This window comes from Microcebus murinus, chromosome 19 (genome assembly GCF_040939455.1).
Source record: "Microcebus murinus isolate Inina chromosome 19, M.murinus_Inina_mat1.0, whole genome shotgun sequence".
Lineage (NCBI taxonomy): Eukaryota > Metazoa > Chordata > Mammalia > Primates > Cheirogaleidae > Microcebus > Microcebus murinus.
Window position 1 is genome coordinate 49,777,527 of NC_134122.1, and position 26,974 is coordinate 49,804,500.

Genomic DNA, 26,974 nt, shown 5'->3' on the forward strand with positions numbered 1-26,974 from the left:
GAAAAAGAATATTAGACATAACTCACAGAATTTCCACAATAAAAGGGCAACATTTTTTGCCCAGCTAAAGTGGACAGGCATTATCATTATGATTATTCTTTAGCTTCCTCACTCCTCAGAGAGTAAGGACAGGCATTATTTGACAGAGGGTTTTGATACAGTGTGTATATGAAGAAATGGCAGACTTTGAAATCCTTTTTCCTCTGTGCTTTGTGGACATAAAATCATTAAGAAGAAAGTACTGTATTCCTTCCCACTCTTTTTTTTTTTTTTTTTTTTTTTTTTTGAGACAGAGTCTCGCTTTGTTGCCCAGGCTGGAGTGAGTGCCATGGCGTCAGCCTAGCTCACAGCAACCTCAAACTCCTGGGCTCAAGCAATCCTGCTGCCTCAGCCTCCCGAGTAGCTGGGGCTACAGGCATGCGCCACCATGCCCGGCTAATTTTTTCTATATATATTAGTTGGCCAATTAATTTCTTTCTATTTATAGTAGAGATGGGGTCTCGCTCTTGCTCAGGCTGGTTTTGAACTCCTGACCTCCAGCAATCCACCCGCCTCGGCCTCCCAGAGAGCTAGGATTACAGGCGTGAGCCACTGCGCCCGGCCTCCTTCCCACTCTTGTTGGTGCCTAGAGTAAAATTAAACTCGAAAAATCCTAAGTGTCTTTGTTACTTCTCGACCTTTTACATTTATTGTAAAATAAAATAAATAAAATTTGTAGGGTGTACTAGGATCAGTGGACAGGCTCCTTGAGGCCAGAACTCACCAGCCTGGAGGCTCCTCGGGCCACTTTGCAAGCTGAGGGAGGCCATGGCTTAGGCATGCCTGTGACCCATTTGCAGCACCCAGGCTGAGGAACTCTGCTCTGATATAGGCCAGGCTATCTATCAGAAAGTTTTGAAACATTGTGGATGTGTGTGTGTGTGTGTCTATATAATCATTTTAATTAAGTGATTGACACTGTGATCAAACAAAGGAACAAAGAGCAGTTCCCAGGGCTCTGATGATTGTAATAATAGCAATAAATAATTCCTGTCATCCTCTTAAACCCTATGTTAGCACAGACACATCAAACTCAGTTTTAGGCACTGAGACTGTCTCAGGCTCAAGAAGGTAGTAAAGAATTTCTACTCTGCACAGTGTAGATTTAGGTTTATGGGTGTCAAAGTGCCCTGACCTGCAGAGACTGCATGACCATGGAATTAAGAGAGTGTGCTAAATACTGAAAAGAAAACATTTCTTCACTTTTGATTCTCCTAATCTAGAAAAAGGTTTATAACATACAATAGTGGAGACCCCAACTAGGTTGCAAGGCTACTTAAGAATTTATTATAAATAAGGCACATAGTCCAATACTAGTACAACTTAATTTCAGAAGTGGAAGGGATTCTTAATAACAGTAGCTTAAGATTTCTATGAAGGAGGACATCTAGTGACAGTCTGGTTAGCAGTGGGAGTTGGGGAACATGTCTTGAGGCTCAGCAGGCAAAGCAAGCATGCTTTTTCACTCAGGCTGTGTATTTCTTTGAGGTAAACATCAGGGAACCGACGAAGATCTGGAGGGCTGTGGTAAAAGACTCTGAAGCCATCCCTTTGTGCATTCATTGGGTCTTAGGAACTATCTAAATTTATTTGGTGCTTTCTCATATTAATAATATAAATGGTTCAATACTCTCTGATTAGGTAGAAAATACAATTAGATGTTCCACAAAGAATCTGGAGCAGTTTATGTATTATTTTCTCTCATAATTCAGTTTTTTTATTTTGAAGTATTAAGGGGGTATAAATGTTTTTGTTACATGGATAACTTTTATAATGTTTGAGTGAGGGCTATTTGTTTGCCCATCAAGAGAGATGAATTCTTAACGAATTCCAGTAGCATTACATTCACCTTGCAAATAGGTGCTCAGCCTGTCCGGTACTTGGATGGCCATGGTCACTGAAAATACAGGTTGTACTTGCAAAATAAGACCTAAGCAGAAAAGAAGTTTTTAAAATATAATTTGTACTTCTGAAGAAGTCTGAAGAGATTTCTTAGAATTTTTGTGCTATCATAGAGAAACATCAGCTTTTCCTAAGTAAACACGAGGAACTTAGGTCTTTAAAAATACAAAATTTCACATTATGTGTATTGATAAATTAAGCAAACTCTCTAATGTGAAGCAGAAGTTCAATCTTTTATCTGTTGCTATGAACACTGAGCTGTTAATATGAACTGATAAAATATCTTAAGTAAATTTGCACAGGAAATAAGGCTCTGCCTCCAATGCTGAATGGGATAGCAGCATACTTTTATCAATTTATTTGAGAAGTGCAGCTATCAGAGGCATCTCAAATGGATTTGCATTTGAATAAAATCTGTTATTAGTAATGAAAACAGAGACAAATCTAAACCGATCAATCAAAGAACTAAATTAGTTCTTGATGGTGCTGTTTTAATACATCTGGTATAAATATGTTTGAAATGTTCATTCTCATATCTTCCACAGCTTAATTTGAATTTTAGGTTTACAAAGATCTCTGAGAGTTAATCCAATGCATCCCCCATCTGGATTTCATTTCAATTTTAGAAGGCAGAATGGTGTAGTGACAAGAACATTATACAAGGAGCTAGGATTCATGAGTTCCAATAATCTTAGTATGTCAAAAGTTTAGTCCATTACTTTTAGTAAGTCACTGGGCTTCTAGGCTTGAAAGATATCACCTATAAAATATGGACCAGCTCTACATTTCTGTGATCCTACCTAAAATATCTCATTCTATTATACATAATACTATATACTATAGATACAAGTTAACACAGAAGTTTTGAATATTTAGTTTCTTACATTATACAGATTTTTCTTGGTGTACAATCACATACTTTCTGTCCTATGCTATATATTCACTTAGACCTTTAAGTTAAAGCTATATTTTAAAAAAATAAACTTAGAGAGCAGAGACTACTTTAACTGTCTTGTAAGAGTTAGTGATCTGTGCATATGGTAACTACGTGTCTGGTATTCATATACACAGTAAGTACTTTATATTGCAATTAAATAAATTTGGTCTAATTCCATCATCAGAAAGGGTGGGGCAGTGGAACTCATTTAAGGAACCTCAATATACCAATATGTTGAATCATGTGATGAGAAATAATTAAAGGAGAATATTGAGCAAGACCACCCTAACTGTATCATTCCAAAATCAATGCTGCAATCAACTGAACTTTTTTTCTTTAGGTTTTCTTAAGCTAATGATTCAATCTTCTGGCTTTAAGCATTCTAGATGTTGCCTATTACTTCAAAATTATTCTCATTTCCTTAAACCCAGGCCTCTCCTCTACATTCCTCTCCTCCTTCCTCCCTACAACTGGACTCATAAAACATGAAGTGGGAGCAGAAGGAATGGACTCCAGAGGAGAAGAGCTAACTATTTCTAAGTATATTTGGAAAGTGAATACATATTTTGTCATGTCATATAACTAATTTATTTAAAAACCATCTACGTTAAAGACATTTAAATATAGAATTATTTGGCCATGCAGACATCAGACACAAGAATGCCGAATTCTGTCACATTCCTAGTTATAAAAAAAAGATTCAGTCCTGATAAATTTAACAACATGGATGAATTTCACAAGACATCATGCTGAGCAAAAGAAGTCATTTACAAAAGAAAACATACTTTATTACTCCTTATATATGAAATTTTAGAACAGACTAAACTAATTATGGTGATAGTAACCATACTAGTAGTTGCCTGGGTTATGGAGTAGAGGGAGATCAATAGTAAGGGGCACAAAAGGAAGCTCTAGGGCTGATGGAAAAGTTTTATACCATGGTTGTGGTAACAAAAGTTACATCATACACACACACACACACACACACACACATACACTCTCTCTCTATATATATATGTATATGTGTGTGTATATATATATATATATAGTGTAACTGTTGAAATATATATATATATAGCCTAAAGTCAACTATATTTAAAATGCATGAATCTTATATAGAGAAATATACTTTAATAAAGGTATAATTTGGTGTAAGAAAAGATTCAGGCTAAATAGAATCACACTGTTGATTTATACTAATCTCTAGTCCATTTTGACACTTAGACAGTGGGTCATCTCTCATCTAGATGTTTTATAGTTGCATAATTTTTTCCTAAATACAGTATCTTACAGCTTTTAAATAAAAATAATAATATACTCTAAACATACATCGTACACTGTCATTGTATAATATTTTATGAGTAGTTATTCATTAGGGTTATTATCGAAAGGCACATAATACAAACATCTTTAAATAATCTAGACAACTGCTTAATTAGATAATTTAAGAATCATAGGTTTGAAATGGAGTGAGAAGGCAGTGAGGTGATAATAGTGATTTCTTCTACTGTGGTAATATACAGATACCTACCTATTTCCTACATACAAAAAACAGAATTTCATAAAAGCCTCATGTAACTTCTATTACTACAAATCAAATTATATCTTAAATGTAGTACTTGATCAATAAAACAATTCTGTGTCAAATTTTAATAGGTCAAGATTACTACATGATTTACTTTTTAAGGAAATATGATTGTAACATTTGGAAGTTGTTCAAAATGTGTCATAGTACAAATTTCCTCAATATAGTCAACCTAATTCACAACAGTGCCATGAGAATCAGAATTACTATTACCTTGTATGAGCTATTCCAGGAATCAGCAAACTATTATCTATGGGCCAAACTGAGTCCACTGCCTGCTTCTGTAAATAAAGTTTTGTTGGAAGACAGCCAAACACATTCATTTACAGATTGTCTGGGGCTGCCTTTACCCTACAATGGTGGAGTTGTGCAGTTTGCAACAGAGCCTATATGAGCAGCAAAGCCTAACAAATTTACTATCTGCCCTTTACAGAAAGTTTGCCAATTCTGACCTATCCTAAGAGTCTCATCATAAAAGAATTTAGGGAAGTCAAGGCACTGCTACCAACAAAACAAATATGCTTTTATAAATGGAAAACTAAACAAATTAATATAAAACTATGTTAAAAATACTTCATATATTTAAACCCACCAGAAAGATATTAAAATCAAAATAAATGTTTTCCTTCCAATAGTCTTATTTATTATACGTTTCTTCATAAAATATTGTTAGAATATAATAAAACTTGTTTTACAATGTCATTTATAAGATTATTTGACTTTTAATCAGATGTTTAACATTTTTCTAATTATAACATTTATAGAAAAATTAAACAATTACTGGTAGATCATATTTGATCAGAGTAGTCAAGCAGAAATTACTATACATATCAAAAACTCAGACATAAAGCAACTCAACTACATACATATTAGTGAATGAAATTTCTTTTCAAATGTGGTAAACTATATTCTTAAACAGAGTTCTTTTTGTTCCCGACTAAATCTGCTTTTCTCAAAACTGTGTAACTTTGTAATTACTTTGTGTTTGTCCCTATAGTCTCTGCAAAAACAAATTTTGATTACTTTTTTTTTTTTTTACCTTGAGATCACGGTACACAATCTTTCCGGAATGTAGATAGTCCAAGGCAGAGACAATTTCTGCACCATAGAAACGTGTACGGTCCTCAGAGAACACCCGCTCTCTCGACAAATGGAAAAACAGCTGCAGGGTAAACAGCAGGGACAGGATTGTAATAATTACTGATTTAGTGGGAGAAATTAACACAAACATAAAACACCTCTCATCACCATATTGTGATGATAGATAGTATACTCTCAGTGGACACTGCACACTCTTAGACAGCAGCTGGCTTATCTTTTCCAGGTTTCCAAGGGGAAACTGCGAGCTGTTAAATCAGCGTTTTAATCAATATACCAATCTTGTTTAAGGCATTCTGCTTGCTACCCATTTAACCTTCAGTTACCAGAGGAAAAAAGTATACACCATCAGATTGCAATTTCCCCCTCACTATACTGCTGCTTCATTCTTCCAAGGATTAAGTATTGAGACGTTACTAAAATAAATGAACGCAAGCATAGATGTAACATTTGTACTAAATTATTTGATTTATGTTTGATTTCAAAGACAGGACTGCTGATTTGCTGAAACTGATTTATTTGAACTTGTTTCATTCTATAATACAATTCTCAATCCATCATGATATCACTAGAAATATTTTCAAAGTTCAAATCAACATTTTCTATGGTGAGAAAATTTAAGGCTTTAAAATTTCCATTTATTTTAGTAATGCCCAAAATGACTGAGAAGCTTCCATTATTCCTTTTATAGTTCTTAATGTATATTCTTTCCATTTTCAATAATAAACTACGACGCCAACCTTTTCTCATATAATCACTTAAAACTATATGCCTATCCCTTTCCTAGTTAACCACTTAAAAGATATACCATTCAATAGTCAACAAATATTTACTAGGATTTACTGCAACCAAGCACCCAGCTCTCCATAGGCCAGCTCTTCATTTTAAAAAACTACAAATCTTATCTCTCTTAAACAATATGCATGAAGGAGCAGGTTTCAGGCGCTATGAATTGATTGTTGACCTTTGTTGTCGAAATCCACCAACAACAATGAGAGATTATTTACAGTGCTGAGCACATTGCCAGGTATCTTGGTAGATACTCAGTGTATGTCTGTGATGAAAGAAAGGAAGCAACCAGTCAATGTGCCCTATTCTGCAAGATCAGAAATCATTCCTTCACATCTTCGCATGGATCACTGACTCTTAATACTTCTACAAAATTGGTGAGAATTATGGTTAACCGAGATTTGTTCCGCACACAACAAATCATAATCTCCAGTAACATAAAATGGGTTCCCTACAGATTCCTTCTTCCCCTTTCACCCCCCACTTAACAGTCTATTATTGTTTTAAGATAAATGTTATGCATGACCCATTGGCATGAGGAGGAGGGGGAAAAGGGAGAGAGAGAGCGAGTGAGAGGGAGAGAGACAGAGACAGACAGAGAAAAGAGAAATATCTATCGCCAAACACAAAGACTGGCACAATACTAACATTAAAACTAAAATATTTGGCAGATAGTCTCTAAAATTTCATGTTCCCTAGCATATTGCTCTATTTTATCAAATCTAAGATGCTACTAATTGGGAGTGCATCATCATTTCACGTAACACTAAGAAAGAAAAGAAAGTTATTATTAATAGAACTATGACACACCATCTACTATAAAAGGCATTCTGATTACAGAAATATTAAATGCATCTTACAGATGATCAAATAAAGTTGAAATCTAATCAATTTATATAATTATTCAGAAATATTTTTTAAAATTCATTTTATATAGGCAGATACATATTAAATACTATCAATGTATCACCATCCTAACAAGGACAGGGAGTAGAAAGAAGTACGGATCATCAGTAAAACCATTCTGAAAAATTTTCAGGTCAAATAATTTCTGCCATGCAAAATATCACCAACTATGAGGAAGGAATCACTATGTGGAGTTATGGTACTCTTCTATGCAATGAAAATAGTGATTAGGTTTTTAAGTTTTCTTAAAAGAATGTCAAACCTCCCACTCACTCATCTACTTTGCAAGAGATATGGATCCTCCCTAAATCAATATAATATATGCAGGATTCTAGATCTTTATTTAGACCATATATATCTTCAACTTGTCTGCCAGCCAACTGCTATAAAAATATGAGCTAAAAATTATATTTAAGGGGAAGAATTCTATTTATTTCTCAATCTGCTGCTATCTGATGCATACCCTTACTACTTTATGGAAAAAGTTAAGTTAACCAACAACCTCTTAATTCACGAATCCAGCAATCTATTTTGAGGCTGTGCCCTTCTTCCTGTTCTGGAGTGTAGGACATCACCTACTGCCCTCTCTTTCTTGAAACATGTTCCTTGGCTTTGGTATACAACTCTCTCCAAATTTTCTTCCTAACTCTCTAGACGGTCCTTCTCAGTTCCCAGTTGGTTCTGAACCAAGTTTCTAATTCAGTATTCATTTAGTGAGCATCAATTAAAGTCACTGTCTTAGGAACTAGGAAAAGAAAAAGAGGGCATACAATGATGATTAAGACATAATCTCTTATGTTGACAGCACTGATTGTAGTGATGTTCTCATGAGTGTGTGCTTATCTCCAAACTCATCAAGTTGTACCTATTAAAAATGTATAGCATTTTGTATATCAATCATACCTCAATAAAGTAGTTTTTAAAAAAGGAATCTCTGCCACTAAGCAATTCTAACCCAATGAAGGGGATGCATATATTGACCAAAACACCACCACCACCACCACCCCCACACACACAAGAAGGCTGTGATAAACTTTATAAAAGTGATCAATATGCACTGGGATCATCTGGGGAGACTTCAGAGATAAGGTGATATTTCACTTAAGTTTTAAAGAATGGAATTTTTCACAAATGAAAAATGTAAGGGAAAACTACAACAAATTGGCACCCAAGTTTTATCCATCTCTGTATTTCTAACACAGCCTAGCATAGTATCTGCATACTGTAGGTAATTAATTAGCATCTGTAGAAAGTATTAGTAAAGAAAAAGGACAGTTGAAAAATAATACACATTCAGAGCAATGATAGAATTTAAACAAAAAGAAAAAAAAAAGATGAGGCCAGATTCTTTAGGACCTTGATTGCCATGATATGAATTTTATTCTATAGATAAGGAGTATGAAAGAGCTTAGTTTTACAACAAAATGTCCTGAGAATTATCACTACAACCTAATGTTTTAAATTCAATTATCTTTTTTTCTTACAATGTATATATAACTTTAGTCATTCTTCTGTAATTGTAAAATATTTGCTATCTGGAGAAAAATAAAATATGTTTAATATGGCTCTCATTAATTTCAATGATTAGATTCATTAACACAATATTGATGGAGCTTGGAATCTGAATAACCTAAAGACAATGAATTAATTAAGCAAGAAGACATGGCAGTCTGTGCAATAACACTGATTAACACATCCCATGGGTATACAAAAAGGCCCAAGAGAAAAAGAATGGCTCTAGCTCACCTACAGGGAAATTAATCAAAAATATCATGCCTGCAATTGAAATAGTATGAGTTATACTATAAAACAAGTGTTAATCTACTCTTATAGAATTAAAATATTTATTCTTACATGTATCAATAATTCTTATTAATCATTTTCCAGATAATGCTTATCTTTTTCACAATTTTCACTCAGTGTGCACTTGACACAAAAAAATTAATGCAAACCTAATTACATTTAGTTTTTGAAGGCTGTTTCAGAATGACAGTGATATAGGCAGGAGATACAAATATGAAAATGCCATATCTTAATAACATGGTTCAAAATAAATTTTCTTTAAAATATAAATTAAACCCCTAAGATGCTACAAGGGAACTGAAAAGCATCTAAAATAAAGGTTGTTCTGAAACAGCTGTTTGGTGGTAAGTGTGTTAGCTATATAGTATAGGCTAAATGCCTCAAGCCCTATTTCTCTACTTCTTTCTCTCTTTTAACAAGTCTGAAAATGTAACCAGAATTCTAGATCACCAACTAGGTGCTTGATACCAGAAAAACTAGTCTGTAAGCTAGCAATTTTTAAAGAAGTAATGCAAGGCAAGACAATTTAAGTACATTTTCTGGGATTAAAATATCACCTAATAAAAATATTTAATAATGTGGCAAATATAAAAAAGTTTGTTTTAAAGAAAATAACTGTTGTGATTTTATTTTTAAAAAGCTTAGCAAGCTAGGAATACAACAGAACTTCTTCAATTTGATAAAGGGCATCTATGAAAAACCTATAGCTAACAACATATTAATAGTTAATGAAAGGATGAATACTTTTGTCCTAAAATCGGGTATAAAACAAGGGTATCTGCTTTCACTTGCCATTTAACACTGTTCTAAAGGTCCTAGACAGTTTAGTAAGGCAAGAAAATGCATACAGACTAGAAAAGAAGGAGTAAAACCATCTTTGTTCTTACATGACATGATCATCTACACAAAGAAACCCACCATATTTATAGAAGACTACTCAAACCAATGAATGAGTTTAGCAAGTATGCATGATGCATGGCAAATAAGTAAACATCAATTGCATTTCTATATATTAGCAAGAAACAATTAGAAATGAACATTTTTAACAATGATAAACCATTTATTAGAAACATAAAATTATGAAAAATGATTATAAATTTTCCTCAAAGATAATTGTAACAAAAATGTTCAAGACTGTACCATAAAAACTACATAATATTGTTGAAAGAATCTAAAGTCCTAAATAATGGGAAAAGATATACCATGCTCGTGGATCAGAAGAGAACACTGTTAATATGTGAATTCTTCCCAAATTGATCAATAGATTTATTTAACACAATCACAGTGAAAGTCCAGTAGGACTTTATGTAAAAAATCAACAGTCTTATTCTATAATTTATATGAAAATGCAAAAGAAACAAAAGATACCTGATTTTAATATTCACTCTAAAGCAAAAATGTGATAAACTGAAGGCAGTGTGGTAAAACTGTAAGGATAGATATATTTATAGATCAATGTAACAAAATGGAATCCAAAAATCAACCTACACATATATAGTTAATTTTTGACAAAGTGTCAATGTAATTCAATGAGAGAAAGACAGTTTTTCAACAAATACGCTGGAACAATCAGATATCCATTTGCTTTTTTTATTATTTAAGCATATTATGGGAATACAAATTATAAATGTTAAGGTAACATATATCACCTTTGCCACACCTGAGTCAGAGCTTCAAGCATGTCCATCCCCAGAAAGTGTGCATCATTCCCAGTGTGAATATACCCATCCCCTCCTCCTGCCATCCCACCTGCCGATGCCTGATAAATGTTACTATTATATGTGGACATAAGTTTTGATCAGTTAATACCAATTTGATGGAGAGTACATGTGGTGATTGTTTTTCCATCCTTGGGGTACTTCACTTAGGAGAATGAGCTCCAGCTCTATGCAGGATAATACATGAGGTGCCAGATCACCATTGTTTTTTATGGCTGAGTAGAATTCCATGGTATACATATACCACATTTTATTAATCTACTTATGTATTGCTGGCACTTGGGTTAGTTCCACATCTTTGCAACTGTGACTTTTGCTGCTATACACATTCTAGTGCAGATGTCTTTTTTTCCTTTGAGTAGATGCCGAGTAATGAGATTGGTGGATCAAATGGTAGTTCTACTTGTAGCTCTTTTGAAGTATCTCCATATTACTTTCCACAGAGATTGTACTAGTTTACAGTCCCACCAGCAGTGTAGGAGTGTTCCTATCTCTCTGCATCCACACCAACATTTATTGTTTTGGGACTTTTTGAGAAAAGCCATTCTCATCGGAGTTAAGTGATATCTCATTGTAGTTTTGATTTGCATTTCCCCGATGATTAGAGATGTTTAGCATTTCTTCATGTTTATTAGTCATTAGTCTGTCTTCTTTTGAAAAGTTTCTGTTCATGTCCTTTGCCCACTTTTTAATGGGGCTGTTTGCAAAAAACAAACAAACAAACAAAAAAGAACTTTGACCCTTATATAACCTTACATAGCCCCTGTACATGCAAATTAACTTGAAAGGGATCACAGACGTAAATGTAGGAGTTAAAACTACTAACATTTCTAGAAGAGAGATAAGGAGAAAATCTTAATAGATGAGTGAGGAAAAGATGTTTTTAAATTAAACACAAAATTTATAAATCATAAAAGAAAAAATTAATAAATTGCACTAATATGTCACCTAATTTAAAAGTCTGCTCTTCAGAAGATACTGGTTAAAAAGCCTAGCAGTGGTTTCCAGGTTGACGGGAGAGAACTGACTATAAAGGGGCAGGAGAGACTTGTGACAGAAACATTTTATATCATGACTGTGGTGATGGTAACTAGTTTATACAGCTGTCAAAACTCACTGAAATGTACACTCAAAACTGATGAATTTTATTGAATGCAAATTATGCACAACAATGCTGATTATAGATTAAAACAGAAATATGCACAGGAAAAAAATCCCCCTTACAAAATAAAAAGACAAACCTATAAAATGGGAGAAAATACTTACAAAACATATAAAGGATTAAGCACTTATATAAAATATATAAAGAAGTCTGATGACTCAATATTAAAAAGAAAACTAATTTGAAAAGCAGACAAAAGATTTTAACAGATACTTTAAAAAATAAGATACACAAATGGAAAATTAGAACAAGAAAAGATGTCCAGTATCACTAGTTATATGAGAAATTCAAATTCAAATATATACTACTATATATCCACTAGAATGGGCAAAATTTAAAAATACCACCATGCCAAGTGCAGTGATGATGTTACATAACATCCTGATGTTAAATAACATCCTTAAATAGTCAATGGGAATTGACTATTCCAATGCAAAAATGGAATAGTCAATCTGGAAAACAGTTTGGTAGTTTCTTACGAAGCTGAACATACCAAATGACACAAAAATTGAATTTCTAGGTATTTACCCATGATAATTAAAGAATATATACAGATCACACAAAGATCTGTACTGAAATATTCACTAGAACTTTTTTCCAAATAGGCCCAAATTGCAAAGAACCCAAATGTCTATCTAGTGGTGACTGTATAAACATATTATGGTACATCCATACCATGGAGTAAAGCCATAGAAACAAATTACTGATATATGTAATAATATGGATGAAATTAAAAAGTATTATGCTACTTGAAAGATCCAGAACACAAAATACTATATCCTGTGTTTTTCTATTGTAGTTTTTAATATTTGGATATCGTTTTGTGTTATTGTCCTGTTTTTCTTCCTTAGGGTCTCGAATTACAGATATATTACTTCCTCTGTTTTAATCCTCTTGAAAAGCTCACTCTGGGGTAAGCTGGCCTTGGTGTAAGAAGTCTGACTACCCTGAAATTGCCATGCTGTGCCATAAGCACATGGAGAGGAATCACAAAAACAGACAGATGCCTGGTCAACCCCTGTAGCTCTAGTCATCTCTGCTGAGATTTTAGATTTATAAGCAAACAAGCATTTTAGATGTTGATGCTATTCAAGTCTTCTGATGATTACTTTAGATGCAGTGAGATATTCATTTAATGATTCACTTCAGGAAACTGGTCTTGAAATACTATAAAATTATATACTAAAATACTTTTGACTCTCTCTTACCTCCCACCCCACTCCTGCACAAGAAAAGAAAGAAAGAGAAAGAAAGAAAGAAAGAAAGAAAGAAAGAAAGAAAGAAAGAAAGAAAGAAAGAAAGAAAGAAAGAAAAAATACTCTCAACTTTATTTTCCCTCAAATTTTAGATGCTAATGTGAATAATGAAATGTATTTTTACTGGTTTAGGAACCTTTGAAAAAGCTTTGGGTGAAAGCAATAGAATCCTGATATTATCTACATAATATATTAATAACTAAAATAGTTAGCAAAGAAATTAGCTTGTCAGACTGCTGACAATAAAGTTATCTAAACTTTAGAAAATTTTAAAAAGCATTATGAATATGAAATGATACTTTTAATTTAAAAATTACCCAAATTACACTCCCATAAATTACTAAGAAGAACTAGAACGCTGATTGGTGATACTTTTGTCTTATATGAATTTAAAATGAGATGATTTGGGTTCCAAAATACCAGATAAATACTACGAAATCTGAATAGGTATGACAGGATCTCAAGAATAGCATGGAACTAAAAGTGATATACAAAAAATAAATTTTATGAAAGAAATATAGAGTGTACAATGAACTTAGTATGGACAAAAATAATAAATAACTGAAAGTGTTATCAGTATCTACCTAAAGAAAATAAAGGAATATGAAGAATTTATCAGATGAATAGCATTTTTACATGATGATTTTCCTTTACTCCCCTAATGAATCTCTAACTTCCAGGAAATTTCAGCCTTGTGAAAAATTTCAGAGGTCCAAGTTACAGGCCTGAATGAAATAAAGCTATGAGTAAGATTTTGGGTAAGAGTCCCAAGACTCAGTAACCAAACTAAACACCACCACCTTAGTCAATTTTCAGTTTACTTTTTCCCCCAGGATATTTTTCTGCTTCTCATGTAAATTTACTGATACCTAAGGTATAAAAAGAGAGTGGCTTGGATATATCAACAGCGGTGTTATTGGTCACATTATTAGAGCAGTTTTACTATCAGTTCCACTAATGCTAACTTACTGTCCACCAAAGTTGCACTGAATTCACAAGCATAACCTTGTTCTACTGCGCTCCAAACCAATCCTCGCCTGTTCCGTATTACAACCAAGGTGCATACCTTGCACCAATCCAAAAAAGTGAAGAATCTGTAGTACTCTGCTTAGGAACTACTGGATGTCAGCTCCAATGGACGTTTCTCAGTTGTTACCTTACAGCATTTACTATACTCTCTTATACTTGATCTCTCCTTAATGTCTAAGGCTTCTCTGGTCTGGCTCCTGCTGCCTATAACCTTAGGCTTCTCTTATCACCAACATGTCTTACTGTCACATCTCCAGGCACCGCTCTTGGCCACTGATGTTCCAATTCCACACACTTTTCTCACACTGGGCCTTCTTCACTTGTTTGGTTTCAGCATTGCTGATGACACTGCTCTGTGTCTCTGACCTAACTCTCCCACCTCCTTGACTCCACTAGGCACCTCAAAAGAGGATGACCCCCAAGAGCAACTTCTTCCTGTGTTTCCTATTTTTATGAACAGCTCAGTGTCCACAATTATCTAAGCAGCAAATCAAAAATTAAATGATATTTCTCTGTGTATTTAGTCATTAGATCCTAGTGATTTTGGAATCTAAATAGCCCTAGAATTTAATTCCTTCTCACTTAACTACCTCAATTAATGACCTCATTGTTTCGAAAAGTGAATGACTGAAAACCTCCTGACTACAGCAGCCTCTCAAGTATTTTCCTTGCTTTCACTCTTGTCCTCTCCAGTTCAAGCTCTGTACTGCTGGAAAGTGTTCTTCCTAACATTTCTTCATGGAAATTCTTCCATGATGCTCCACTGCCTTCAAAACACAATCTAAATGACTTGGGAATGAAGGTGTCTCCTAATGCGACCTGACTACCTGTGAGACTCTACTGGCCTTCTGCAGAACTTTATGCATTATCCATGTGTGCTGTACGGCAGAGGGACTTGCATGCTCCTGCACCTTCTACACGTTCTACTTATTTGTGTAGGAATTTCCTCCTTCCAATCCTTACTGATGTAACTTATCCTTAAGTTACAGTCGTCCTTAAGTCTTAGCTTAGCACAATCACTTTAAGAAAAGTTTCCTACCCTGACATCTTCTGCTTTCCTTTCCTCTCTTCCTTCTAGATTAAGTGCTCATTCTCTGTGTCCCATACATAGCACCAGTATTATCATAGCAATAATGGTACTATAATGTATCATTACTCTCATCTTGAGGTCATTCTGTGAATACACTCATTGAGAAGAAAGGCAGAATCATGTTACTTAAATCAATTAATCAATCTAACTCAGCTATATCTTGCTGAACCCGTTTCTTTGAATTTATATAAATTATATGCAATTATGATGTGAATCCATTGCACTGATAAGCCCATAAGAAGACAGTGTTGGTTTTTCACAACAAGCATTTCTCTCACAATCCACCTCCATCAAGATTTTTTAGTGCTTTAAATACAGTCATGCATTGCTCAATGATGAAGACACATTCTGAGAAATGTGTCATCAGGTGATTCTGTCATTGTGCAAACATCAGAGTGTACTGTACTCACACAAACCTAGACAGCATAGCCTCCTACACACCTAGGCTATATGGTGTAGCCTATTGCTCCTAGGCTGCAAACCTGTATAGCATGTTACTGTTTTATGGGACTGCTGTCATACATGCTATTTGTCACTGACAGAAATGTTACGCGGCACATGAATGTCATATTGGCAAACATACAGCAAGCAAGGCCAAGAGCATGCTAACTCCTATCTCAACTGTTATATTTATATTTCATGATAAACATCCCAGAGCACAGACTAAAAGGATGCTTTTGCTAATTAAAAATCAATGGACAATAAGTGTGAACTGAGTAAAAACTAGTCACTTCAATGGGGCCCCTAAGGAAGCCTATCTCAGGGCAAAAATTGGATATAAAGAGATTTGACTATGCTGCCATTGGTTGAGCACTATCAGTCTACCAGAGCTTGCTTACAACAGGCCAGTATTCATGTGCTCAAGTCTCTTAGATATCAGACAGATGCTACCTGTTGGTAAGTTATGGTGTATGCGTGGATTGTTTATGTGTGTTTATAGCTTCCCTTACTTTAATTCTCTCCCTCTATTTCAATCTTATTTCAAAAATATAACTACTATGTTTAGCATTTTTTTCTACAGCAATTAAGTTTTCTGCATTTCCAGGAAGCATCCTGGGTATAATAAATGGCAAGGTGAACCTAACGCAAAACCAAAATTAAGTCACCATAAGGATGTACATAGTGATCATAGATTTCCTCCCCAGCAATGATAAATCAAAAAGTGAAATAGCCCTATTATGTTTCAAGAACTAAAGCACTATTTTAAAGTGCATTTGATAATCTAAAAGAATAAAACATTGGGATAGTAACTATTACATAAAAACTCCATTTTTATTAAAATTGCTAAATATAAATAATTTTTATTTTTTTCTTCTCCAAATATATAGCAATGTTATAATTACCTATGCATTTAAAAATTACATGTATCACATACAGAATCAGTCCACCTGCTTTAAAAAATTAAATTTAGTCTTTATCTATTCTATAAGCCCAATTCCAAAACAAAAATTCTGAAAAAAAAAAAAAAAAAAGAAGAAGAAGAAGACGACGACATGCCAAACAAGAGAAATAATGTAGGAGTATTAATGCTAAAGAAAACCATCTGGTTAATCTGAAAATCTGCTTTTGTGTGTAAAATTTTCTCAACAATCATCAGTTAATTAATCTTATAAGTTCTTTAGGTTTCGAATGACAGTGCAGATGCCTTCTAGGAAGCTTTTCTTCATTCTGCCATGCAGAAATCTTTCTTTCTGCTGAAGTCCCACAGCCCTTCAACCATACTTCTGATATAAGTGATAAATATCACTTTATACTTAGTATAATTTTTTATATCTTATTTTCCCCACTAGATAATAAACTCTTTGAGGGTAAGGTCTATGTTTAATCAGATTTGTATGCCCTACAATATCTATCAGAGTGCTTTGCACAAAGACTTATCAAACATGTATTTTATTTTATAAATACAAAGATACATTCTTCTGAATTTACATTATCAGCTTTTTTCTAAAATAAACTATTTACCAAATTACAATTTCTATTTTCTTCCTACTTCTCAATAGCTGTTTAATTTTTTTTTTTTTTGGAGACAGAGTCTCACTCCGGCTAGAGTGCAGTGGCATCATCATAGCTCACTTTACCCTTGAACTCCTGGCCTCAAGTGATCCTCCTGCCCCAGCCTCCAGAGTAGCTGGGATTATATGGCATGCTACCATGCCCAGCTAATTTTTTCTATTTTTGGTCTTATTCTTGGTCAGGCTGGTCTCAAACTCCTGTTCTCAAGGGATCGTCCCACCTCGGCCTCCCAGAGTGGTAGGATTACAGGCATGAGCCACCGCGTCTGGCCTATTTTACCACTTTTGCTAACATCTGTCATGCTGCTCCTGAGGGAAGTTGTCCATCTATTTGTTTATTTATTCAAACAATCTAATAAAATCTAATAAATTAGATTCAAACAATCTAATGAATATTTGCCAAATATCTATGATGTGCCAGGTAGTGTGTGAGGTACTACGGTTATACCAGTAAACAAGCCTTTTAGGAAGTTAAAAGCTTAGTGGGAAAGATAGACAAATAAATAGGTAATTATAAAACAATGTGATGAGTGTTATAATAGATGTGAATACGTGATACTGTGTCAAAAATAAGAGGCACTTAAGAGTGTTTCTCTGAATTTTTGTTTGCAAATTATCATTTTCCCTCTATTATTGTCCCCCTGGTCATCCATCCATCCATCCATCTGTTTTCAAGTATTAAATAGATAATACATGTGTGTGGAACAAAATACAAAAGTTACAGAATGCATGAGTAAAAACAAGTTTTCCTCCCACCCTATCCCCAGCCACTCAGTTTATCTTAGGAAAGACAAGCACTAATATCCAGTGTGTCATCCAGAGATATTCAACGAACACACAAACATAGGTACACAGGTACGTGGTCTAATTTTATTTTCCCACAATGGTAGTATGCTTTATACTCTGGACCTTACTTTTTAAATTTTACTTCTGTATCAGCCCACATTGGGCTGCCTCATCCTTTTTAGTAGATATAGAGATTCCACTGCATGGATGTAATAGAATTTATTTAAGCAGACTTCTTATTGAAAGCTCATTTAAGGTATTACAGTGCTGCAATGAATATATTTATCCATATATCATTCTGTGGTGTATCTATGTCTATAGGATAAATTCTTAGAAGTGAAATTGCTGAGTACCAGAAATGTACATTTTATATTTTGACAGATACTGACATAGAGGTTTCATCAATTTCATTTCACCTCTGTAATGTAAACTACAACCTTTTAAGGGAATAACTCCCAAAACTGCATATGTATGGATTATCCATATAATCCAAAAGTTATCACATTTACTCTCTGTGATATTTTCACATACATATTTCCTTAGAACCTTGGGGGAAACCTTTTCAAAACCAAATTCATAATCTTACCCTTGACATGTTCCTCATAACTTCACTGCATCTGTTAAGTCCCTCTGATTCCCACCAAAAATCATTGTTTGTGTCTACTCACATCCAATTAATTGGTCATTATGATGTATCAACCCTACAGTTTCACAACATTCATTTTCTTTGTAGTTTCTTAGCCATTTGACTGCAAGGGTTCAGCTCTACATGCCTGGATTATTATTATTTATTCACATTCTTCTTGCCCTGTGCTCACCCACCAGTGATTCTGCTCACACTATCCTCTCTGTTTGAAATATCTTCTTAAATCAGTTCCCTGGTTGAAATATCATTAAGCCTACCCTAAATACTAGATCACCATAAAGCATTTTCTTTTATGAATTTATTAGCACTTAGGTCTTTCAGTACACATTCTAATTTATAATGCACTTATAAGAGAAAATATGTACTTCATAGCAAAGATAATGTCTTAACACATTTCCATAAACTCACACTGCCTAGGCACTCAAAATGTGTTTACCAGATAAAGGAATAATGTTTTGCAATCAACTAATTTCTACAAACCAGATAACTCTATAGGAAAAAAATTCTATAAAGGATGTTTAATTTATTTATTTTGGAAAATAAGAAAATTAAAATTTATGAGCTGCAAGCTACTATTTAATGATTAAATTTATTTCAGAAATCCCACAATATAAAATATTTCCAGTTCACTATTCCAGCAAATTTCACTTTTTCTTCACACTGATTTTGATCAAAAATGAGGAAAGGAAAAGGAATAAGTGAAATGTACTACTAGTAAATTCAAAAGTTACTACTACTAGTAAATTTTAAAACTATAAGATAAGTTAAATACAGTTAAGAGACTTAAGTCTCTTAAATATAGTCATGTTTCTCTACTATATAAGAGAAGAGCCAAATGTACCTATAGACTATTGTTCAACTGAATTTAAAATGCGTAAAATAACTTTTCACAAGTTTCACAGAAAGCCTACTGGAGGGAGAACTTTGTGAAACATAATAAATCTTATATTTGTGGTTTTCAAAATTTTAATAACATGACTTTAAAAACATATTTGTGGTAAAACTTTTTACATTTAAACATGTAGAAAAGGGAGAATATGATTATGCTTTCCAATATATAATAGGAATTATATCAAAATAATCATTACATCTCATTAGAAATCACTCAGTTCTCATCTACTCAAGAGTTGAAAGAGATATACAAATACCTATCAGGAATGGAGAACTGCTATTTTATAACTTGTATTTTTAAGGAATGTTTTTAAAATAATGAAAATACTACCATGCAAATGCAGGGTTTACTTCTTGACTCACCTCTCCCCCATTAACATATTCCATCACAAAACACAAACGGTCTTTTGTCTGGAAGGAATATTTCAAGGACTTGAAATGAAAAAGAAAAAATGTTATATTATAATCCTACATTCTTATCATTATAATGGTACCAAAAATAGAACATTCAGAAATAGTAAGCATGATTGATAAAAATGAATTGTTATTGTTTCTTAAGAGTCTATTTACTCAAGAATGCTTAAGATATGAGAAACAGACAAATTTTATTTAGCTCAGCAACAGGTGTTATTATGAAAAAAATTAAAATGAAAATTTCAAATAAAAGTAAGCTTGGTGATTCTGATGAGTACTCTCAATCTATCGTTCCATCTATTTGAAATTGTGTTGGTCCTCATCTAATCCATGCAACCTCAAAGTACAGCCTACAGATTATTCTATTGAAGTTCCTTAGGAATACAGTTACAGTAATAATATGTATATTTATAATATAATTTCAATATCATTTTTGCATACTAGTTGCATAACATGACCCAACCCAACAGAGTTGGTTCATGTAATTTGATAGGTTATAAAAAGATATCAAAATACTACCTTATTACTAGACAATGAACACATAAAAGTAACAAAGTAAGTCTAGGTATTATATGTAGTGATAACTCTAAAAATGTCTACTTTAGACAATCGTAACAATTTAAAGGGTTCCACTTTTGAAAGTCTAGCTATTATTTTTAATATCCATATACTTTTCTTTTACTTATTTTTCTTTAAATTTTTAATTCTTTTATTTTTTTTCACACTCAGGCTTGTTGAATATCCATATACTTTTAATATCCAGGAACATATAGAAACTTTAAAAATTATCCCTCTATTACAAGAAATCTAAGAACAGGACTAAAAAAATCAGTTTGTTTCAAAATAACTAAATTATATACATATAAATCATGGTTTATACTTTGTCTAGTGAAAAAAACATATTGTGACTTATCCTATCTCCAATATATTCAGTATTCCTGTATTTCTTGTAGTGCTGTGTCCCTCAAAGAAGTCTCATTTCTATAATGAGTCTCATAAAATATATAAAGATTTCTTCCTTCCATATTTGAAAAAACACTGCCTGATCATTAGTATTTATCAGAAGCCAATAAACAAAAGAAATAACATCTTTACATTTAATATTAAGAAACTTTCAAAAATCTACCATTTTCTCAATAGTCTCCTTAAAATGCCACAGGTAATCTATTAGTTCTATGATTTATTTTTATTTTTTTAATGGCAATGAGATTCATAGGAGCAAAAAAAGAAAAAGTCTCAAAAAGGTAACAGATATATAATGTCATTATAATAATATTATAATGGAAGCAATTATAAATGCATACATAGTATAAAAATCCATACATTCCAATAATTTCAAAGAAATTTGACTTATGGTCTTTCCACAAAGATAATGGCTATTTTAAATAATATCTAAATGAATGGTATTTAAAATGTAATTTTTCATAACAAAATTCCCTTAAATTTAAAATGTTCTGATTATAACATCTGTCCTCTAGTCACTTACTGTCAAAAAGGGATGTCTAGTGTTCTTTAACACTCTGCTTTCAGTTAGAGTGTGTGCCACTTCATCCTACAAAAGAAAAAAGCAAACCTTTAATATATGTTCTGAGCACTAATACAAAAATTTCACTATTTCTCTAAAATCAAAAGAGGTTAAACCCAGAGGTAGAAAATGATTTAAAACCATAGTGGCATGCTTCCTTTATTGTTCAGCTTCTTCTTCCCAAAAAAACAAAACAAAAATCAAATTAATAATTTAATTCAGATAGCTATAAGGTATAAACTCATATAAACTCACTCATACTTAATCAAAGTATATCAATAATGATACATAAAAGTCAACCCCAAAATTATCAGGGACACAGAAAATTAAATACTAAGATTTTCCCCTAAAAGGGAATGCGTTATCACCTAATACTTCAGCATAAGTAGTGTTTCCATGTTTGTGATAAATTTTATTTAGTGGGATATAAAGAATATAATTCACAATAAAGACCAGAGAATCTATAAGTCCCCTACTTTAAAAAATCAGTTATTAAAGAGAACAGAATATAAATATTTATTTCTCAATTATGTTTTGAAAATAGAAAGGAACAGAACATAAAAATTTATGTTTTGCTTGGGGCCTTTTGATGTGCTTCTTTAATTTTTTCTAAAAAAATCATTTCTTTATTTATTTAGAGATAGAGTCTTTGTTACCAAAGTTGGCCTTGAACTTCTAAGCTAAAGCGATCCTCCTGCCTCAGCCTCCCAAGCAGCCAGGACTACAGGTTTGATGTGCTTCTTTATAAAAAGGTCATGACTCATACTCTTGGTGACAATTATAAAATGTGGCTATTTCAAACCCAAAATAAACTAAGAATGTATTTCCCCAGGTTTGTACATAAATCTTGACATCAAAAAGCAAACTAGGAAATATTTTCTTCAACATACAAAGACATGGAAAGAATGTTTCATATTTCACAAGTAACACCATCTTAAAGAATGGAAAGGAAATTGCTAAAACTAACACAGCATCTCTGTTCTTTGCTTCCAGCAAGATTCTAAACAAAGCCCTTGCTGGATCTGTTTCCTAACACTGTCAGCAAATCAAAATTAGATTATAAGATAGACAGACATGAAGAACAAAACATCAGGACATCACAATGTATTTATTATTTTTATAAAATCATTTGACCTTACTTAGACCTAAAAGATAAATGAGAAACAGAGTAATCAAAGAAATGAAGATCCCAAGCTGTTCCAAGAGGGTCAGGGCAATTAATTATGTCTGAACAGAAAGTAAAGTGTAATTAACAACATGGTATGTAAAACAGTGAGGCAAAGCATAAGCACGAGACCACTAGTCTTATTTGACAGGAGCCAGTTTTAAGTGCTCAATTTGAAAGCCACCGTCATATCATGCTATAATTCCTAAATTAATTAGAATAATAGCAAACATTTTAATACAAATTAAATAACAAGCAGAAATGATACCAGAAGTGATTTCTATGCCCACAGTGCCTAGCCTAATGGTTAGCATACAGCAGATACTTAATAAATGTCTGTTGAACTGAAGTGCTTATCACAGGAATGAATTCCAAGATGTCAGGTGTGTGGGAGTTCATTCATTCATTCTTCTACTCATTCCTTCAACACGCATGCAACAAATATGTTTTGAGTATTGCTCTACACATCAGAGACAAGGCACTGAACAGAACACACACATGTCGCTGCTCTCATGGAGCTTTCGTTCTAGTCAGCCAGACGATGATCAGTGTTAATAGAATAAAACAAACCAAAGAAGGGGACACTGCAGTTAATGTGCATCACATAATGAATAGAAATACATTATTAAGCATTACGAAAGTAGCTATTTTGTGATATTCAGAACCAAAACCACTCATTAAAAAAATAAAATCACTGACATGCACTTACTAAACTAAGAATGGCACAGGTATAAAGTGGTTTAATAAAAAAGGTAAGATCCCTTTGATCATGGAATTTACAGGTGAGTGGACGAGTACATATCCAACATAAATAACTATTATACTATTTATAATTCTGTTAAGTTGTATTAAGGAAAAAATGGAGGTTATGGACTTTTGGAAATGAGGTTGTGAAGGAAAACCAATGCCACTGGAAGAGTGTAAGTTTGGTAATGTGATGGTGAGGGAGATGGGTGAGTGGGGAATAACACAATTTGATTTATGTTTTAAAAAATCTACTCATGTTCTTTTGAAAAGAACAGCAAAAATTAGGAGACTACTACAGTCCTCCATAAGAAAAATGAGGATGGCTTTGACTACAGTGGTGGCAGCAGGAACCGGAAAAGAGGGGGTAGTTTTGGGATATAAAATTAACAGTAATAATATAAAAGTTATATGCCTCCAGCATGAAGGTGAACTGAAATGAAATATTTCCTTATAGGCAGTCAGAAAGATAATCACAGAAGAGAGAACATTTGTTATGGTTTAGGATGTTAAGTGATCTGGGTCAGTAAATCAGGAACAGATTAAAGTAAGTATTAAAATCATTTGGGACCAGAAAAGATATTTCAGTGATTTAAATAATATTTCTGGGGGGTATTTCATTTTATTTTGTTAAAACAAGCCCATCACATACAATGGTTATTTTTCTAAATCACTTCATAAGTTTCAGGAGAGAAGACTTAAAAAAAAAAATTCTGTAATCTGCCTGAACACATCAAAGGAACGTAATAAAGATGTATAGAGACAAAAGCTAAAACTATTTCTTTAAGAATGAAACTGGAATTAATACCATGTACATATCTTTCAGATATTAAAATATATTTTCTACCACATTTTACATCTGATCAGACACAATTTTTCCCATTAATGCATATTTAACAGTACTGTATTTCACATACTAATTAGTTTCTGCTTTGAAGATAAGGTATGCACAAGCTAAAAAGTAAACACAGATGCCAATAATTTTTAATTACAGTTAAAAGCAACATGTCAAAACAAAAAGTTAAAAATAACAGTGATAAAACTTAGTGGCTAAAACAATGCGATGCTTTTTAAAACTCCATTCGTTGATCATAATTATAAATAAAGAGTTCTAGAAATGCTTGGGCATATAATATAAGTATAATAATTTCTTTCATGAGAAAGCTTTTGACATACAGATTCGCATATATTCACCCATGGTGAAAATTAAATAATTTTAAAATCTTATTTCTTTCACAGAAGGAAGCTTGAGGGTAAGTGGGATTTTATTTCTTGAGGACCCACATGAGGCAGAACAACAGTCCTCCTTCTCATACTTCTTTTCCCAATTCTCTCCAATTTATCACTCACCCTCTTCCACACATGATCTAATTCTCCTTTCATGTGTCCCATTCACTATATTGTGAGGTTATTTGAGGGGGAGAAGGAGGAGGAGATGTCAAAGAGGAGGAGAAAGAGAACATCTCAGTATAAGTACTGAGCTTATACTGAGAAAAAGCTTCCTTCTGTGAAAGAAAAGATTTTAAAATTCTTTATTTAATATTTCACCATGGGTAAATATATGTGAATCTGTATTTCAAAAGCTTTCTCATGAAAGAAATTATTATACTTACATAGAGATGTGAAGTACACTGAGGGTGGCTTCCTCTTTAATTCCCGACCCAATTTGGCAAGTTTTATTATTTCCATTTAACACGAGGAATCTGAAGTTCCCAGATGTTAAATTCCTCAAGATGCAGGTGAAAAAGTCAACACTGATCTCACATCTAAGTCCAACATTAAAGGTCATTTCCACATCACAAGACTGCCTCCCATCTTCAAACAACTCAACATGTACTTCACTTAGGTACTATTACTCTGTTTACTATATTTTCTCCATCTTGACCAAAAGTCCATAGTGACTGACTCTATCAGAAGCTAGCTGAAATCAAGACACACTGTCTAAAGCATTTCCTTCATCCATTCAGAGCTACAAATGAGACCTAGAGGAGGACAACTGGGTGGGGAAACAGGAGAAGAGGTAGAATATTACCCTGGCACACTTAAAAAATAATTAACACATAATAGTTGTGCATATTTTCAGGTCACATATCATATTTTGATACATTCACATATGTATAATGATCAAATCAGAGTAATTAGGATATCCACCACCTCCGACATTTATCTTTCCTGAACACTGTATCACCTTTCTCAAGTATTGTATTTGAGACTTCGCTCTTGATGTTCCTGTTCCAAGAATCACTCCCACAGAGGGCTACATTAACTCCCTTGCCTTCCATCATGGTATTATCACTTTAGACTCTAGCCTTTCTTCTGCCTCTCTCAATTCCCTGGATTGGACAAGTTAATCTCTACTCTCTCACCTCTATATTCCACATCTATAGAGAAAAATTACCTAAACATATTGGCTAGCACCATTACAATCCCCTGTGCAATCTCCACTGAATCTTCTGAGGTCTTTTCACTCATCCCTACTTAGGTCACTCTTTCATTCCTCAGGATTGTTGTTTCAAATCTTGCCCAGGGCACTTTCCTTGCCTAATAAGCGTGCTAAAAAATACTCATTAACCCCAGCAGGTTACCTTACCTAGTTAAGCTACTGAGCTGAGATTGGAGCTCAGGTCTATCCTGATTTTCAAATCCAGGAGCTTTTCATTAAGTTGTCTCTCTTTATCTCAACCTCACTCCTTCATGCTTCCAAAATGTGGTCTTACCTACTACTTAGAAGAGAAGCCTTGAGTAACATTTAACACACTCAATCATTCCCTCCTCCTGAAAATACGTTCTTCTCTTGGGTTCCAGGACACCATAATCACTCAGCTTTCCTCCTCATTAGTAGTCACCTTTCCTCAGTCTCTTTTTGGTTCCTTTTCTCTGAACCCTTATTCTGCAAGTGTGCCCTAGGACTCAGACCTCTTCTTTTGATGAGGTATATTCATTCCCTTGGTGAACTCATGCAGACTATGGCTCTAACTATAGGCTATAAACTTACAGACTTCCAAATTTATACCTCAAACTTAGACTTCTTTTCTAAACTCAAGAAATGGCCTATTTGGCATAGATGTCTAATTGATGACAAACTCGGGCATCTAACAAAAATACCAAATATGACATGTCCAAAACCTATTTCCTAGTCTGCCTTCGAAAAACTTGTTTCTCCATAATCATCCCCATCATAGTAAATGACATCACCATCCTTTCAGTTGCTTAGGCCAAAAACCTTACAATGATCTTCAACTCCTTTCTTTCTCTCATACCCTATATTCAATCTGTCAGGCAATCTTATTGGCTCTGCAACAAAATACCCACAGGGTCTATTTATGCATCATCACCTCCACTGCTACTACCCTGGTATAAGCCCCTTTCATCAATTCCCTGGATTATCACAATTAACTCCTAATAATCTCCCTGCTTCCAACCCACAGGCTATAACACAACACTGTAGCCAAAATTATATTAAAATGACAACCAGAT

At 33.5% G+C, this 26,974-nt stretch overlaps 1 protein-coding gene across 2 annotated transcripts in view; it reads right to left on the minus strand.

Moving 5' to 3' along the window:
• AKT3 (AKT serine/threonine kinase 3) overlaps nt 1-26,974 on the minus strand; it is a 281,167-nt gene that overhangs the window by 54,456 nt on the left and 199,737 nt on the right. For both annotated transcript variants that reach the window (XM_012751176.3, XM_075995527.1), the window contains 3 exons: nt 21,550-21,615; nt 20,013-20,081; nt 5,503-5,625 (listed from right to left, as the gene is read on the minus strand). In XM_012751176.3, coding sequence (XP_012606630.1) covers nt 5,503-5,625; nt 20,013-20,081; nt 21,550-21,615 — 258 coding nt within the window. The remainder of the gene's footprint in view (nt 1-5,502; nt 5,626-20,012; nt 20,082-21,549; nt 21,616-26,974) is intronic.